At 39.4% G+C, this 15,198-nt stretch overlaps 4 protein-coding genes across 5 annotated transcripts; all 4 read left to right on the forward strand.

Moving 5' to 3' along the window:
* Window positions 1-1,055: 1,055 nt before the first annotated feature.
* On the forward strand, window positions 1,056-6,217 carry LOC121198506 (GTPase IMAP family member 4-like). 2 transcript variants are annotated; one of them, XM_041062708.1, is made up of 2 exons: window positions 1,056-1,192; window positions 4,741-6,217. In XM_041062708.1, exons 1-2 carry the CDS (start codon window positions 1,177-1,179, stop codon window positions 5,829-5,831), a joined length of 1,107 nt encoding a protein of 368 aa, XP_040918642.1. In that variant the 5' UTR covers window positions 1,056-1,176; the 3' UTR covers window positions 5,832-6,217. The 2 variants fall into 2 exon arrangements, with proteins under 2 accessions (XP_040918642.1, XP_040918641.1); XM_041062707.1 differs by lacking the exon at window positions 1,056-1,192 and adding an exon at window positions 4,172-4,283.
* Window positions 1,068-2,933, forward strand: LOC121198507 (GTPase IMAP family member 4-like). The gene is made up of 2 exons (XM_041062709.1): window positions 1,068-1,192; window positions 1,641-2,933. The coding sequence occupies exons 1-2, from the start codon at window positions 1,177-1,179 to the stop codon at window positions 2,729-2,731; spliced, it is 1,107 nt and encodes a 368-aa protein (XP_040918643.1). The 5' UTR covers window positions 1,068-1,176; the 3' UTR covers window positions 2,732-2,933.
* Window positions 6,218-7,165: 948 nt separating the features above from the next.
* Window positions 7,166-9,184, forward strand: mpst (mercaptopyruvate sulfurtransferase). Its single transcript, XM_041062710.1, has 2 exons — window positions 7,166-7,775; window positions 8,347-9,184. Exons 1-2 carry the CDS (start codon window positions 7,187-7,189, stop codon window positions 8,643-8,645), a joined length of 888 nt encoding a protein of 295 aa, XP_040918644.1. The 5' UTR covers window positions 7,166-7,186; the 3' UTR covers window positions 8,646-9,184.
* A 1,349-nt stretch (window positions 9,185-10,533) lies between these two features.
* Window positions 10,534-14,209, forward strand: LOC121198511 (SUMO-conjugating enzyme UBC9-like). The gene is made up of 7 exons (XM_041062714.1): window positions 10,534-10,823; window positions 11,147-11,232; window positions 11,409-11,492; window positions 11,809-11,881; window positions 12,706-12,815; window positions 12,977-13,056; window positions 13,474-14,209. Exons 2-7 carry the CDS (start codon window positions 11,167-11,169, stop codon window positions 13,535-13,537), a joined length of 477 nt encoding a protein of 158 aa, XP_040918648.1. The 5' UTR covers window positions 10,534-10,823; window positions 11,147-11,166; the 3' UTR covers window positions 13,538-14,209.
* Window positions 14,210-15,198: the final 989 nt, after the last annotated feature.

A 15,198-nucleotide genomic window follows, 5' to 3' on the forward strand; every position in this document is an offset into this window, starting at 1 on the left:
GTAAAGCTGTCAGACACTTCTCATGATCCAGTAGCATCCTGATGTTTGAGGTAACATTCAGACATTAGTGACTCATCCAGCAGCCTGATATTGATGTGTGGATACTCCTACCAGCAGATGACAGTGTTGGAATGTTACTAAGCTCATGTACTGCACTTAAGTAGAAACTTGAGGTATCTGTACTTAAGTATTCCTGATGCTTTGATAGCTGATTAATAATTTCATGGAAAAATCCCTGACATTTTATTTTATCATTTTGCAGCTCAATCTTTGTCAAATTACAATAATCTGAGCAATTTTGAGGTTTAGACTCTTGGTCAGACAAGATGTCACTTTTAGCTCTGGGTTATATATTCAAAATACATTTTCCTGCTAAATACATGTGTACTTTTACTTGACCCTTTCACCCCCAGGCCAAAATCAGCACTTTTGTACAAGTTACATTTACCAGCCTCTCAATGTCTCTGATTTGCTTCAAATGTGGATGATGAGCACAATTTCTTTTTCAGAATAGCTATTTATTTTGCCTAGAAAACAAATTTACAAAATCCATTTTATCAGAATTCTGAAGTTGTCTAATATGACAGAATAGTTATCACTCAGGGATATCTGTGAAGAATTAAGTGAAACTGACATGAATGTGCTTACAACAGACACTTAAAAATACTTCCACTGTCAAGATGTGGAAAAGATACTTTTTCTTTACTGAGCTGACTTAGCTTGTTTTGTTCAATAAGTAAATTATAAGCTGGATTTGATTTAATTTAATGAACATTTTCAGTTTGGTCTGTTTATCTTTCGTTTGTCTTTGTTCAGCCCCAACATTCCACATCTGTGTCTGCTATATAGGTCCACATGACTATTTATTTGGTTAACTTTGTACAAGTTTTCATTTGCAATCAAGAGAACAGTTGTAGAGTACTACCACACTTGGTGCTGCTAAGACAAATGAGGAAGGGCATGGACAACCTGTAATACCAGCAAGAATACATAGCTTGAATGGTTTAAATCCACCCACAAAAAGCTTTAGTTTCTCTTTCACTTTGAGACCAGTTCTGCCATTTCAGGGTGTGTTCTGGTGCATAGGGCCATATTAAAAGGAGATACTAATAGGAGCTGTGGCAGACACTCTCTGAACTCTTCAGCGCGTCACTCAGCATCATTTACAACCCAGACATGGCCAACTATTCTGGTAAGTCATGTAACTGTATCCATCTTTTAAAGTACCTTTATTTTTCAAATGGCAAAACAGTGATCACTGCTGGGATCATTTTTCTTGTAATGTACTGCTGTAGGCCCTAGAGACAAATACCAGCATGGACATATACTGGACAGAACTGCAAAGAACTGCATATTTATTTTGTTGATTTTCTGTGTTTCATAATCTGACTACATATTCTTGAGTACTCATAGTTTTAGTTTCAGCTAAAAATCATAATTTCTTGAAAAGTGTAATAGATTTGGAGAATTTTATTTTTGTGTCTGAAGCTTTTAAAGGAAGCTGTGCTATCAGTAAAACCTTTTCTCTGATGTCTTGGGTGAGAAGTGTCTCAGTGTCCCCCTCCCCACCCAACTCCATCCAGTGCTATGTATGTACAGCCTGTTCATTCTTAACCACTGTCACTCATTTTTCTACACAGGATTTAGCAGAACAAATAATGAGGAGCTGAGGATTGTGATGGTGGGGAAGACTGGCACTGGGAAGAGTGCCTCTGGAAACACCATTCTGGGGCAACAGTGCTTTAAGTCAAAGTGTAGTCCTAAGTCTATGACTACAGACTGTGCTAAGGGCAAAGCTGTGGTGGATGGACAACAGGTTGCAGTCATTGACACCCCAGGTCTGTTTGACACCAGGTTTGGTATGGACAAAACAACTAAAGATGTGTGCCAGTGTATCTCTTATGCTGCTCCTGGACCCCATGTCTTCCTGGTGGTCATCAGGGTGGGCAGATACACTGAAGAGGAAAAAAACACAGTGAAAAGGATTCAAGAAATCTTTGGTCCAGCTGCAGACAGATTCAGCATGGTTCTCTTTACTCATGGTGACTCTCTGGACTCCACTATCGAGGACTACTTGGGTGAAGACCCAGAGCTGCAGGAACTTGTGGACAGATGTAACGGCCAGTACCATGTGTTCAGAAACAAGGGGAAAGATCGATCTCAGGTCAGTGAGCTGCTCCAGAAGATCAAAAACATTGTCTCGAATAACGGAGGAAGTCACTACACCAATGAGATGTTCCAGGAGGCTGAGAGGGCAATCGAAGCTGAGGCACAACGCATCCTGAAAGAGAAAGAAGAGAAAATGCGCAAAGAGAAAGAGGAACTGCAGAAAAAAATTCAGGAACAACATGAAAAAGAAATGAAGAAAATTCATCAACTACTTCAGGCTGAGAGAGAGAGGGAGAGAAAAGAGAGAGAGGAGGAGAGGAAGAGGGAGAGGGTGGAGATGAATGAGGAGAGAAAGCGGGAGAGGGAGGAGAGAGAGGCAGAGAGAAAGAGAGAGAGAGAGGAGAAAGAAAAGGAGATGGAGAAAACGATGAGTAACTTAAAAGCAGAACATGAAAGAAATCTGAGAGAGCAAGAAAAAAGGCTGGAGACAAGACACAAAAATGAGGCCAGAGAGGAAGCGGAGGCATCAAATCCATTTTATATACTTGTTAAAGGTTTGGAAGAGATAGGTAGAGGAATTGAAAGAGTGGCACATGGAATTTGGAGCTTTTTCACATCATAGTGTCCAAAGTCAGGCAGTTCAACCACAGAGGAAATCCTCCAGAAACTCCCCCAACATATATAATATGAAAAAAAAAGATTTCATCCACAGAGATATAGTCACAAGTTCCTTTCTTTAGTTATATATTACATCAAATGACTATTGTTATGTTTAGTTTTTGTTTTAATCTCATTTAACCATTGCAATAAATACATTCTTTGTTTGTTTTTTGCTTGTTTTTTTTTCAGTGTAATAGCTGTGAATAAACAAGTTGCTTGTATCTCTTTCTAAGAAGCTTGCAATAAACATCAAGCAACAAAACCTGTTGTCATTTCTTCTGTCTGGTTTTGGTCAGAGTTTCCTGAGTGTCTTATAACTGTTTGTAAACAGATGTGTGAATTGCTGTGCAAAAAAATAAATAGATACATAAACTACGGAATTAATAAAGCAGATAAATAAATTTAATGAGTTGTCATGGTGATTATAATGGGGCATGAAGCACTATTATATTCCCATTTATAGCCTATCTCTTGACATTTCTGGGTGTTCCCAAATCACCCACTTGAAGCTTTAGTTTCTCTTTCACTGTAAGAACAGTTCAGCTATTTAAGAGTGTGGTTTTTGTGCATACTGCCATATTGAAAGGAGCTGTGGCATACACTCTCTGAACTCTTCAGCACATCACTCAGCGTCATTTACAACCCAGACATGGCCAACAACTCTGATAAGTTTTAAAGTATCTTTATTTGACATGTCTCAACAACTGTTTGGCCTACAGTCTAAATTTCTTTCTTCATTACAATTTCATACCCTTCCACTTCATTTAACAAGGGGAGCAGCGGTGCACAGCATTACGTGGACCTTAGAATAACTGCTGCTACTTCTTGTAAATGCTGGGGAAGGGGTGGAGCAAGGTTTGATGTTTACATTGAAACAGGGGCTTCCCAGAAATGGAAGCATGCGTGGATACAAAGATATTGCGTAACAGCCTGCCTGTTTGCTTTAACCACTGGACTGTTCCTAATCCCATGTCATGTAGGTTTTTCAGAAAGTGCTCAAGGTTTTAAAGGGTTTTTAGTTCTCACTACACAACACACTTTTGCAGACACAATTACTCAAGAACATTATATGATAGCACCACATGATTAAAATTCCAGTTTCCTACTAGAGTAATTTAACTCATTAGATACTGCAGCACTTTACTTCATCAGTTAACATTTTATTGAGTTAAATTTATTTTGTTTATGAACTCCCCCTTAAGACTTCAGTAATGCTATTTTTTCACTAATTCAACATTTTGATAGAATAAATATATAAATAATTTTATTAATTGTCATGGGGCATGAATCACTATTATATTCCCATTTATAGCCTGTCTCTTGATTCCAGTGGGTGTTCCCAAATCACCCACTTGAAGCTTTAGTTTCTCTTTATCTGTGAGAGCAGTTCAGCTGTTTAAGGGTGTGGTTTTTGTGCATAGGGCCATATTAAAAGGAGCTGTAGCAGACACTCTCTGAACTTTTCAGCGTGTCACTGAGCATCATTTACAACCCAGACATGGCCAACTATTCTGGTAAGTCATGTAACTGTGTCCATCTTTTAAAGTACCTGTATTTTACAATGGCAAAACAGAGATCACTGCTGGGATCAGTTTTTTTGTAATGTACTGATGTAGGTCGTAGAGACAAATACCAGAATGGACATATGCTGAACAGAACTGCAAAGAACTGCATATTTATTGTGTTGATTTTCTGTGTTTCATAATCTGACTACATATTCTGGAGTACTCATATGTTTATACAGATTTTGCTTCAGTTAAAAATCATGATTTTTTGAAAACTGTTATAGATTTGGAGTATTTTATTTTTGTGTCTAAAGCTTTTAAAGGAAGCTGTGCTATCAGTTAAACCTTTTATCTGATGTCTTGGGTGAGAAGTGTCTGAGTGTCCCCCTCCCCACCCAACTCCATCCAGTGCTATGTATGTACAGCCTGTTCATTCTTAACCTCTGTCACTCATTGTTCTACACAGGATTTAGCAGAAGAAATAATGAGGAGCTGAGGATTGTGATGGTGGGGAAGACTGGCACTGGGAAGAGTGCCTCTGGAAACACCATTCTGGGGCAACAGTGCTTTAAGTCAAAGTGTAGTCCTAAGTCTATGACTACAGACTGTGCTAAGGGCAAAGCTGTGGTGGATGGACAACAGGTTGCAGTCATTGACACCCCAGGTCTGTTTGACACCAGGTTTGGTATGGACAAAACAACTAAAGATGTGTGCCAGTGTATCTCTTATGCTGCTCCTGGACCCCATGTCTTCCTGGTGGTCATCAGGGTGGGTAGATACACTGAAGAGGAAAAAAACACAGTGAAAAGGATTCAAGAAATCTTTGGTCCAGCTGCAGATAGATTCAGCATGGTTCTCTTTACTCATGGTGACTCTCTGGACTCCACTATCGAAGACTACTTGGGTGAAGACCCAGAGCTGCAGGAACTTGTGGACAGATGTAACGGCCAGTACCATGTGTTCAGAAACAAGGGGAAAGATCGATCTCAGGTCAGTGAGCTGATCCAGAAGATCAAAAACATTGTCTCGAATAACGGAGGAAGTCACTACACCAATGAAATGTTCCAGGAGGCTGAGAGGGCAATCGAAGCTGAGGCACAACGCATCCTGAAAGAGAAAGAAGAGAAAATGCGCAAAGAGAAAGAGGAACTGCAGAAAAAAATTCAAGAACAACATGAAAAAGAAATGAAGAAAATTCATCAACTACTTCAGGCTGAGAGAGAGAGGGAGAGGAAAGAGAGAGAGGAGGAGAGGAAGAGGGAGAGGGTGGAGATGAATGAGGAGAGAAAGCGGGAGAGGGAGGAGAGAGAGGCAGAGAGAAAGAGAGAGAGAAAGGAGAAAGAAAAGGAGATGGAAAAAATGATGAATAACTTAACAACAAAATATGAAAGAGATCTAAGAGAGCAAGAAAAAAGGTTGGAGACAAGGCACAAAAATGAGGCCAGAGAGGAAGCGGAGGCATCAAATCCAGTTCATAAAATTGTAAAAGGTTTGAAAAGCATAGGTAGTGGAATTAAAGGAGTGGCAAGTGGAATTTGGAGCATTTTCAAATCATAGTGTCTAAATTCAGGCAGTTCAACCACAGAGGAAATCCTCCAGAAACTCCCCCAATATATATAATATGAAAAAAAAGATTTCATCCACAGAGATATAATCACAAGTTCCTTTCTTTTCATTATCTAATTGAATTATAAACTTAATTTGATTTGTTTGTGTAGAGCTATACAGTGCAGGTTAGTCAGTCCATGTCACTCATCATATCAATGTCTCACATTGCCATCTACTGTTCTTTTTCAGTATTTGACACTATAACATGTTTGCATGTCATGAAGATTTTCAAGATCATATCATACCTCAAGCTATATATTACCTCAAACTATTGTTTAGTTTTTGTTTTAATCTCATTTAACCATTGCAATAAATACATTCTTTTTTTGATTGTTTTTTGCTTGTTTTTTTTTTCAGTGTAATAGCTGTGAATAAACAAGTTGCTTGTATCTCTTTCTAAGAAGCTTGCAATAAACATCAAGCAACAAAACGTGTTGTCATTTCTTCTGTCTGGTTTTGGTCAGAGGTTCTTGAGTGTTTTATAACTGTTTGTAAACAGATGTGTGAATTGCTGTGCAAAAATAAATAAATAAACAGATAAACTAAGGAATTAATAAAGCACAAACTTTCAGGACCTCTTTGAAATACATTTAGCATCAATATATTATCAAAACAGCTATTATAATTAAAAATTGAGGCCTAAATACTCAGAGATAACCTTCAGTTTAATTCATCCAAATCCACTTTTCTTTGCTCTTGTCAACAATTACTTTTATCACATTTTGCGATAAAAACAAACAGCATTTGAAGCTGACTGTAGCCGTTCTGGTGTCTCAGCCATTACAATTATATTATCTGGGTAAAGCAGCACACACACTCTCTACCTTCATCTGCAAACATATGAAGGCCTCTGTTGTGTTTACTAACATCATTCTCAACAGAAGTTCAATAGATAGAAAAGTGGAGATAAGTTTTCTTCCTGACGTACATCTGTGAGGTTTCAGTTTTGCACCTGATCATGCTGGAATCTGTGTTCAACACTGAGTAAGCTATAGAGCATCACTGTGAACTCAGTTCCATCCATCCTGGGGTTTGTGCATTTGGGTCTTCTCCTCTTGTGTTCTGGCTAGGCAGCAGTAGCCCTAACAGTTTATTTCTGTATTTGTTTGTGTCTGTTTCTTTATTTGTATATGTCCTCCGAAACTCTACATTACAACATTAAGCGCAAGAATGTGTTTGGTGCCAGTTTCGTGCTTCGTTGTACTTTTTGAGTATCTAAAGTTCAACAGGGGGCGAGTTCGCTCTCCCTTGCAGAGCACAGCTTCCCTCTAGCGGTCGGAGCTCGTATGTCCTAGTGCCTCGTCATGGCGGCACAGACCCGTGCTCTGGTGTCAGGTCAGTGGCTGGCAGATGCTGTCAGAAACAACCTCGTCGGTCCCAAGCTTCGCATCCTGGACACCTCATGGTATCTGCCGAAAACCAAGCGGGACGCGAAAGCTGAGTTCGTGCAGAAGCACATACCGGGCTCCTCGTTTTTTGACATAGACGACTGCAGTGACAAGAGCTCCGCGCTTGATCACATGCTGCCAACTCCAGGCCACTTCTCCCAGTATGTAGGAGATCTGGGCATCGGGAACGACACGCACGTAGTCGTGTACGACACCAGCGACTTCGGGTCGTACAGCGCGCCCCGGGTGTGGTGGATGTTCCGGCTCTTCGGACACAGTTTGGTCTCGGTGCTGGACGGAGGAATGAGGAACTGGCTGGCTGACGGCTATCCGGTGACTTCTGAGTACTCCAAACCGGAGCGCCGCGAGTTCAAGGCGACTTTTAATCAGTCGTGGGTGAAGAGCTATGAAGACGTCCTGGAGAACATCGGAACCAAGCAAGTCCAGGTTGTGGATGCCAGGTCTGCTGGCAGGTTCAGGGGGACTGAGCCGGAGCCTCGAGATGGTGAGAAGGTTTCTAACAAACATCCTGGTTTTAGTGAATAAAGGATCAAACTTTAATAACTGAAAACATGTAGAAAGTGCACCATTTAGGAAACGTAGACTGGTGCATGAGTAACTTTCTAATATATCAGCTGTGTGTCCTGAAAGAATATAACCTGATGTCACTGTTTACATTTTATGGTCTTGACAATAACTGATAGGTTGATGGTGTAAAAAATTTATGAATGGAGTGTCTTTGCAAATACATACTTTTATGTACAGTCAAGCTTGTAGTAGTTTGACAAAAAAAAGTTCTTTACTCAAGGACCACTTACTAGATTTCTTCCTGGTCTTTCAGCCATATCTCATGGCCTTCATCAGAGAATATAGTTTCCAGGGGATGGGTTAATTGTCATCAGTCATGGATGACAACTTAAGTCAAGGAAACCATCCCCTTCTGAAGGCCGAGAGGGGTGACAGCTCTGATAGCAAGAAAGTGAACATTGAGTTAAAAAGACTTTTGTAAAAGCTTAACAATGTTATTTCCCCAACATCTTTATAATATTTCTCGCTCCTCTATCTCACCCGCACAGACACCTTGCCGGGCCATTTCCCCGGTGCAATCAACATGCCGTTCACTTCTTTCATGGACGGCTCTGGAAAGGAGCTGGGAAATGAGGGCCTGTCCAGACTCTTCAAAGAGGCGGGGGTGGACCTGGAGCGACCACTCTGGGTTTCCTGTGGTTCTGGTGTCACGGCATGTCATGTCGTTATGGCTGCTCACCTGCTTGGCCACCCTGGGGTGTGTGTTTATGACGGCTCCTGGTCTGAATGGTTTAAAAGGGCACGTCCGGAGCATATCATCTCAGAGGGAGATAGAAAGGAGGTGTGAACAAGAGGCAGTGGACTAATAGAAACAAGGATGTGTGTTACTTTTACAAAGGAAAGCTGTGTGTTTGCTGCCAACAAGAGCGGCAGATCGAAACTGCAAAACTAGCCACATAGTTTTCAAATATGAGGAGTTACTATATATTGTAGAAACCTGTGCTCAGTGAGCTTGTAATGAAACCTCATTACTAACATAACAGTTGCGAGTTTCGGCAGCTGTCAGAAACCTTTAATGAAAATTTCCCCTACATTATGCAAATTACTATAATTTTCATTATGGGAAAGTTACATAATCAAAAAAAAAAAATAGTGATTCGAAAATAACGTGATAGTTTTTGTTTGTTTGTTGGATGATCCAAAACATTTATGATCCATCTCTTGGAAAGATGTCACTATTATTATACAATTATCAAACTATCTTCTAAGAAATGTGTTGAGACAGGAGAAGTTTAATTCTTGGGAAGAGTGCACTTTCTTGATAGGAGGGTATCATGTGGGCTTATTGTATTCTTTTACAAATATTACAATAAATGGATGCTTGAGGTCCTCGTTTTCATATGCTACAAACTGGTAAACTGTTTACTTTTTCTCTTTTAAAACATGCATAACTCCTGCATGGAGGAAAATCCTGTGTTTAGTAACTACAAAAGTAAATATTTAACTTAGAAGATTGTGGAAGCTAGTAGGGCAAAATATTGATCAACCAAGTCTCCCCCACAGTCCACAGGTTTACAGGAAATTATTGTGATACTCTTCCTACAGGCCCAGGTTCATGGTGATTTTATTGCAAGTCAAAATAATGTTTTGATCTTGTATTTTCCACTTTATAATATGCTCAATTGTGTCATGTCACAAACTAAAGCAGATAAAAAGCCCACAAAAACAGCTGTTGCCGAGACGCCATATAAACTCAAAAAAAAAAAAAAAAATTGGGATGCTGACGCAGAGGAAATCAAAACCAGTTCAGTCCTGTTCTTGTGCTTGATTCGAGGTGTCTGGCAAGATGCCCGATTTCTAAAACAAAGTTTATGTATTTTAGCGTTTGTCATGCCATGGTAATACAACCGTACCACGTACTGTGTTTATACTGATGTGGGCCCTAAATGTGCGCTGATGTGACAATTAAGTTGTAAATTGCTAAGCAGAGGTCCCATTTTGAGCGTGGCTTAGATGATAGCAGTGAAAGCTGCACACTTATTCCGACCTCCATCATTCTTTCTTATTATCAGCAATATGACATTTCCATTTGATCGGTTTAAAATAGCAAGTAATTATTTATCTTTATCATTGTTTGTGATGTCAGCTGTTGCTAGGTTCGATTGCGGTGGAGGGAAAAATGCAGAGACCACAGCGAAAGAGGATTACGACTGAGAACTCGAGAACGAACAACTCTTTTTTAACAGTTCTTCTCTAGCTTGTGGCTGTATCTGCAGTGGTGTGTGCTGCTCCATATGAATCAAATCTACCTACTCTGAGATTGTCAGCAGCTTCATTAGTGCAAATTTGCCTTCTGACCATCACCCCCGGACACACAAGTCAGCTTATTACACAAATGGTGTGATAGTACAAACTGTAAATAATCACAATTTCAGCACTGTATGCAATTTTATAAAGTTTAAATCAAGCCATTATGCACATTTATTAACAGAGCAAACAGTGCAACATAAAAGTACTGAATGGTAGAGGCACTAGTGATCTTACATAGTCTGTGGATATAGCATGAAAGAGGAGTCATTTAGAGGACGTGACTCAAAAAGATCGAATCACCCGACGCCCTGAACTGCCCACCACGTGTGCCACAACAAAGATGGCCGACCAACTCTGACGTGTGGCACTCGGATGTCCCGTAAACTGCCTGAAGGTCCTAACGAAATAAACAAATTGGGGTCCTATTTGGCGATAGGCTAGCTGTCGAAACGAAATTACGAGTCACATTGTTTTACACAACTGTGACAAATTGTCAAAAGTAACACCAATATATTTCGATAAGTGTGTTTGAGGAATGTTGTTTAAATAGAAGATTCATTTGGTTTGGTCATTTACGTCTTAACTGGCCCAGTAGTTTTGTTTTTGAACGTCGAAGGGTGTGTTTTTCGGCCGTAACATTGTTAGCGCTAGCGAAGCAAAAAAAGCTAGTCCTCAAACCCACGTATTTCTGAGATTTAGTCAAATAAAATAAGAGGTAAGTTAAGCTGAAACACTGTAATTGAAGATTGAAACTAGTGTAAGTTAACTTTTGCTAGTGTACGGTTTGCTGTGGTTGTTCGTCCTGTGCTATACAGTGGATTTTAGCTAAATGAACCATGTCATTTTTCCTGAACCCATAAACAAATAGCTAAATTACTGTCAGTGTAGTAAATATCTGTAAAGTAAACTGTCAGCATATATTGCAGTTGGGTTATTCATTTATTTATTTATCTTTATTTTTTCAGTGGGAGACCACATCTCCAGAGTGCGGGCAGCTGTAATTGAATAGTTAATTTGTTTTGGGTTATTTTTCCACAGGGAGGCGTTGATGAGCAACAATGTCTGGCATCGCTCTTAGCAGACTGTCCCAGGAGCGCAAAGCCTGGAGAAAAGACCACCCATTTGTAAGCAGCAAGTGTGCTGATTATAATGTACTGTTATCATTTTGACTCCTGTTACTGAGAGCTCGTAGATTTGTTTGGTAACTTCAGGAGTGCTACTGTTACAAAGTAAATAACCATGTAGTTAACTTGGACAAAGGTCTCCTACTGATGTTTGGTGTATTTGTATAACCACACAGGGTTTTGTTGCTGTGCCTACTAAGAATCCTGATGGGACCATGAATCTGATGAACTGGGAGTGTGCCATCCCAGGGAAGAAAGGAGTAAGTTACCTCCTGGCATTGGGTCAACCACAGTTGCATAGACCGGCTGCCTTTATGTTTTTTCAGATTGACCAGCAGTAGATCATTTCAGTACATCTCTAATATACAAACTATAATCCTCATTTGTTTTGCAAACTATAACCGTTACATAATGTCCACTCATTTATTTTGCCGTGGCTCCACACTAAAACTACTGTTTTAAAGGTCACTCTTGTATTGTAACTTTTGTTTATTCCTTCAAAGTTTTTTTTATATTCCTTTGTTTTTCCTCAGTGAGTTCCCTAAAGCAATTATTATTTCCCTATTCTTTTATTAGACCTTGTGGGAGGGAGGACTCTACAAACTCAGAATGCTGTTCAAAGATGACTACCCTTCCTCACCACCCAAATGTGAGTAAGATTTCGCCCTTGGTACACAGTTTCATTTTTATGTTGAAGGGCAAACATTTACATGCAGCTGTCTATTCAAAATAAAAGAGGAAAAACTCAGGAAATAGGAGTTTTGGCAACCACGTTGTGTAAAACAATGAAGCCTGAGTACAAGATGACAGGATCGTTTTTTGTGATGGTAAAAAAAAATTGTTAATGTCATTCATACTTTAAGTCACTGCATTTTGGTGTTTGTCAAGTTTTCTATGCAATGCAAATGTTAGACGTCCACCTAGACTTGAAAATGTAGAGTTGTTCGGTTTGTCAGTAATTTTACATCCAGAGGTCTGTCCCAGAATTTCCTGGTATAATGTGCCGTCAGTTTCAAAAGCACTTGTATAGTCCATGCTAAAACTGTATGAGAATGTGTATTTGCTTACCTGTTTTGGTGAAGTGAAATGATACTACAGTAGAATATGATGGTACTAAGTAACTAGTCCATTCTTTAGTGAAAGCCTTGTTATTGAGCTTAGCCTCTAGAACATAAGCTTTCCTGTTAGTAAAGTGCAGTGATATTCAGCTCAGCTATTCAACAAACACAGTGTTTGATGAGTGATGTTGGCAGATAGATGTGAGGAAAACTGTTTGTCATGGACAGATTTACAAAATGTCAGCACTTTCACAGATCCTCTTGTGTTTTAGAGATAATGAGTGAAAAACTTCAGGTAATGACGGTTTTCTACAATGACTCTATTGTACTTTGTAATTGAAATCTTCAATTTTACCGTGTCAGTTTTGCTTCCAGCTTTAAAATTCTGCCTTTATTTTCAATGATTTCCCCTCAGGCAAGTTTGAGCCACCAATATTTCACCCAAATGTGTACCCATCAGGCACTGTGTGTCTGTCCATCCTGGAGGAGGACAAAGACTGGAGGCCAGCCATCACCATCAAACAGGTGTGAACACAGTCACTATCATCGGCAGTGGAGTTGGTTGGTTTCCTTATTTATCATTAGGTTATTTCTAATTGTGGCTTTGTCAGTATAGTCCTCTTGTTGTACAGTCCGTGTCACACTTACTGGACTCTGACTGGAGGATTATTGGCTGTGTGTTTCAGATCCTGTTGGGCATCCAGGAGCTGCTGAATGAGCCCAACATTCAAGACCCAGCACAAGCAGAGGCTTACACAATTTATTGGTAAGTGTATCTGCACTGACAGGCCTGCAATTAAAGCCTGAATGAACTGTGTTTTATTTATCAGTATTATTTGAAGACAGCTGAAACCCAGTGACCTGAAATGTCAGCTTATTCTCCTCCATTTCCATTTGTAGCTTTTATTTGTAATGTATATCGCAAGTTCCATTTATTTGCACAATTCCTATATTGTTGAATTTTAAGTTCATTCAGATTAACTTCAAGACAGGTTGTGAATTGTCAGGGCAACACCCATTTTCTAAGATGTCACAGACCTTTAGACAGCAAAGGCAAGTCAACAAGAGAGGTATTTCCTGTTCTTTCACTGCTTTGTACACTGATATAGCTTGGCAGTGAAACCCTAAAGAAAACTATAAGTAATGTCTCTCTGTTTTCTTTTTGTGTGTGTGTGTGTTTCAGTCAGAACAGGATGGACTATGAGAAGCGGGTAAGGGCACAGGCCAAGAAGTTTGCCCCCACATAGAGAGGAGTGCTGGCCTCTGTCCTGCCAGAGCAGCCTGAACTGATAGAGGTTACAAACAGGACGCAGGCAGCACCTGAAGGACCACTCCAATAAGAATCCAGTTTTGAGTATTATTATACTATTACGCAGATGACAAGTGAGCCTGTTTTCTTTCTGTCTTTCTTTCTCTCTTTCTTTTTTCTTTTTTAAACAACAGGAGATCATAATTTTACCTGTCTTCAAGAAATACTTATGCATTTGAATGCATAGCTGATGATCCTAGAACTCTGCTATCATCATAAATTTTGCTATTTGTAACTCTTGTATTATCCATATCTCCAGTTTTTTCATGAGTGCCGTTAAGCTCACTCATACCTCCATTAATTCTGTAAGTCATGCTAATGTATGAACAGCGCTGTAGAAATAAGATTTCATGTCGAAACCACTCTCTGTGTAATGTGGAGTCGGTCGTGGCAGAGGAAGGGTGAAATATTGTAGATAGTGTTTCATGAATCACGGGCATAAAGTGGGACAAAGCAGCCAGAAACACAATGGAAATCAATCCTTTCTTTGTGCGCTTAATCCCTTCTTTCATTCCTATCACGTATCCGTCTCATCAGAGTTTCTAAAGAAAGGGGAAAAAAAAAAATGATTACCATTTACCCGTCAAATTCAAGTCAAAGACAATCCTAGCACTTGTATGTTGGTTGCAAGCTAAGCCGTTGCAGTTGAGTAGAAAGGAAGTGGTGCTGTGTCCACCTCAGAAACGGGTGGAGTCTCAGACGGGTGGGGTCAGGGGCTTGGCTTCCTCCATCCGTCATCCTTTATTGCAATGAAACTAAGATATAAATTAGTGTTATGACTCTTTTCGTGAACCCAACTGGGAGTTAAACCATTTGTCAGTTACAGCGAAAAACTTAGGTCACATTCAACACCAGTGTGCCATCTGCTTCCCAACATGCTATACTATGAGATAGAGGAGAAGTTGCATAGTAAACGTAATAAGAACTGTTGCTGTGTGTTTGTTTTGGCTCTGTTCATTCAGTCATTTTATCCCACAGTGCTTACAAAATGAATATAAACCTCTATAAATCCAAAAACGGTTAAATCTACGAGTCCGTGTGGCCAACAGAAGCTGAAGGATCCTCATTGGAATGGCCTCTCAACCAGCAAAGGAAGGCAGATGAAAGTGCACTTGAGAGTAAGCGAAGGCCTGAGATTTTTTTTTGCCTCTAAATATAGGAGTGCATGTACATAATATAAATAATGAAAAATTGTGGAAGTTATGTTTTATATTGTTTTAGCCAGTTGACATTTGTGTGTGGTATTATAACAAAGAACACAATAAATGGCATACAATTGTGAAATAAAGTTGACTAAAAGACCTTAGAAAAAAGTTTTTTTTTTCTGTGAATTGTTTTTTTTTTTTTTTTTTTTTTTTTTATTCATGTGAAGTTGGCTCGGGTTGCACTGAGCCTTTTGATAGTGAAAAGTGGAGTGAGTAAAGGAAAAATTACATGACGACATATCAGTCAGTATCTTAGGATATTGTCTTATTGGTTTTATCTAAAAATATTGCAATACTTTCCTCTTTTATTTAGTATGGATTGTTACTTTTTTTACAACCATCTATACATAGTATAAAATTGCCTCATGTATCTGTCCTGTAATAATGTGATTTA

This window comes from Toxotes jaculatrix, chromosome 18 (assembly GCF_017976425.1).
Source record: "Toxotes jaculatrix isolate fToxJac2 chromosome 18, fToxJac2.pri, whole genome shotgun sequence".
Classification (NCBI taxonomy): Eukaryota; Metazoa; Chordata; class Actinopteri; family Toxotidae; genus Toxotes; species Toxotes jaculatrix.

Bases quoted from the DNA above. Each gene is read 5' to 3' on its own strand.
- mpst (XM_041062710.1), top strand. From the start codon at position 7,187: ATGGCGGCACAGACCCGTGCTCTGGTGTCAGGTCAGTGGCTGGCAGAT. The intron at 7,776-8,346 runs GTGAGAAGGTTT...TCACCCGCACAG, and splicing joins TGAGCCGGAGCCTCGAGATG to ACACCTTGCCGGGCCATTTC.
- LOC121198511 (XM_041062714.1), top strand. From the start codon at position 11,167: ATGTCTGGCATCGCTCTTAGCAGACTGTCCCAGGAGCGCAAAGCCTGG. The intron at 11,493-11,808 runs GTAAGTTACCTC...TTCTTTTATTAG, and splicing joins CCATCCCAGGGAAGAAAGGA to ACCTTGTGGGAGGGAGGACT. The intron at 11,882-12,705 runs GTGAGTAAGATT...ATTTCCCCTCAG, and splicing joins CCCTTCCTCACCACCCAAAT to GCAAGTTTGAGCCACCAATA.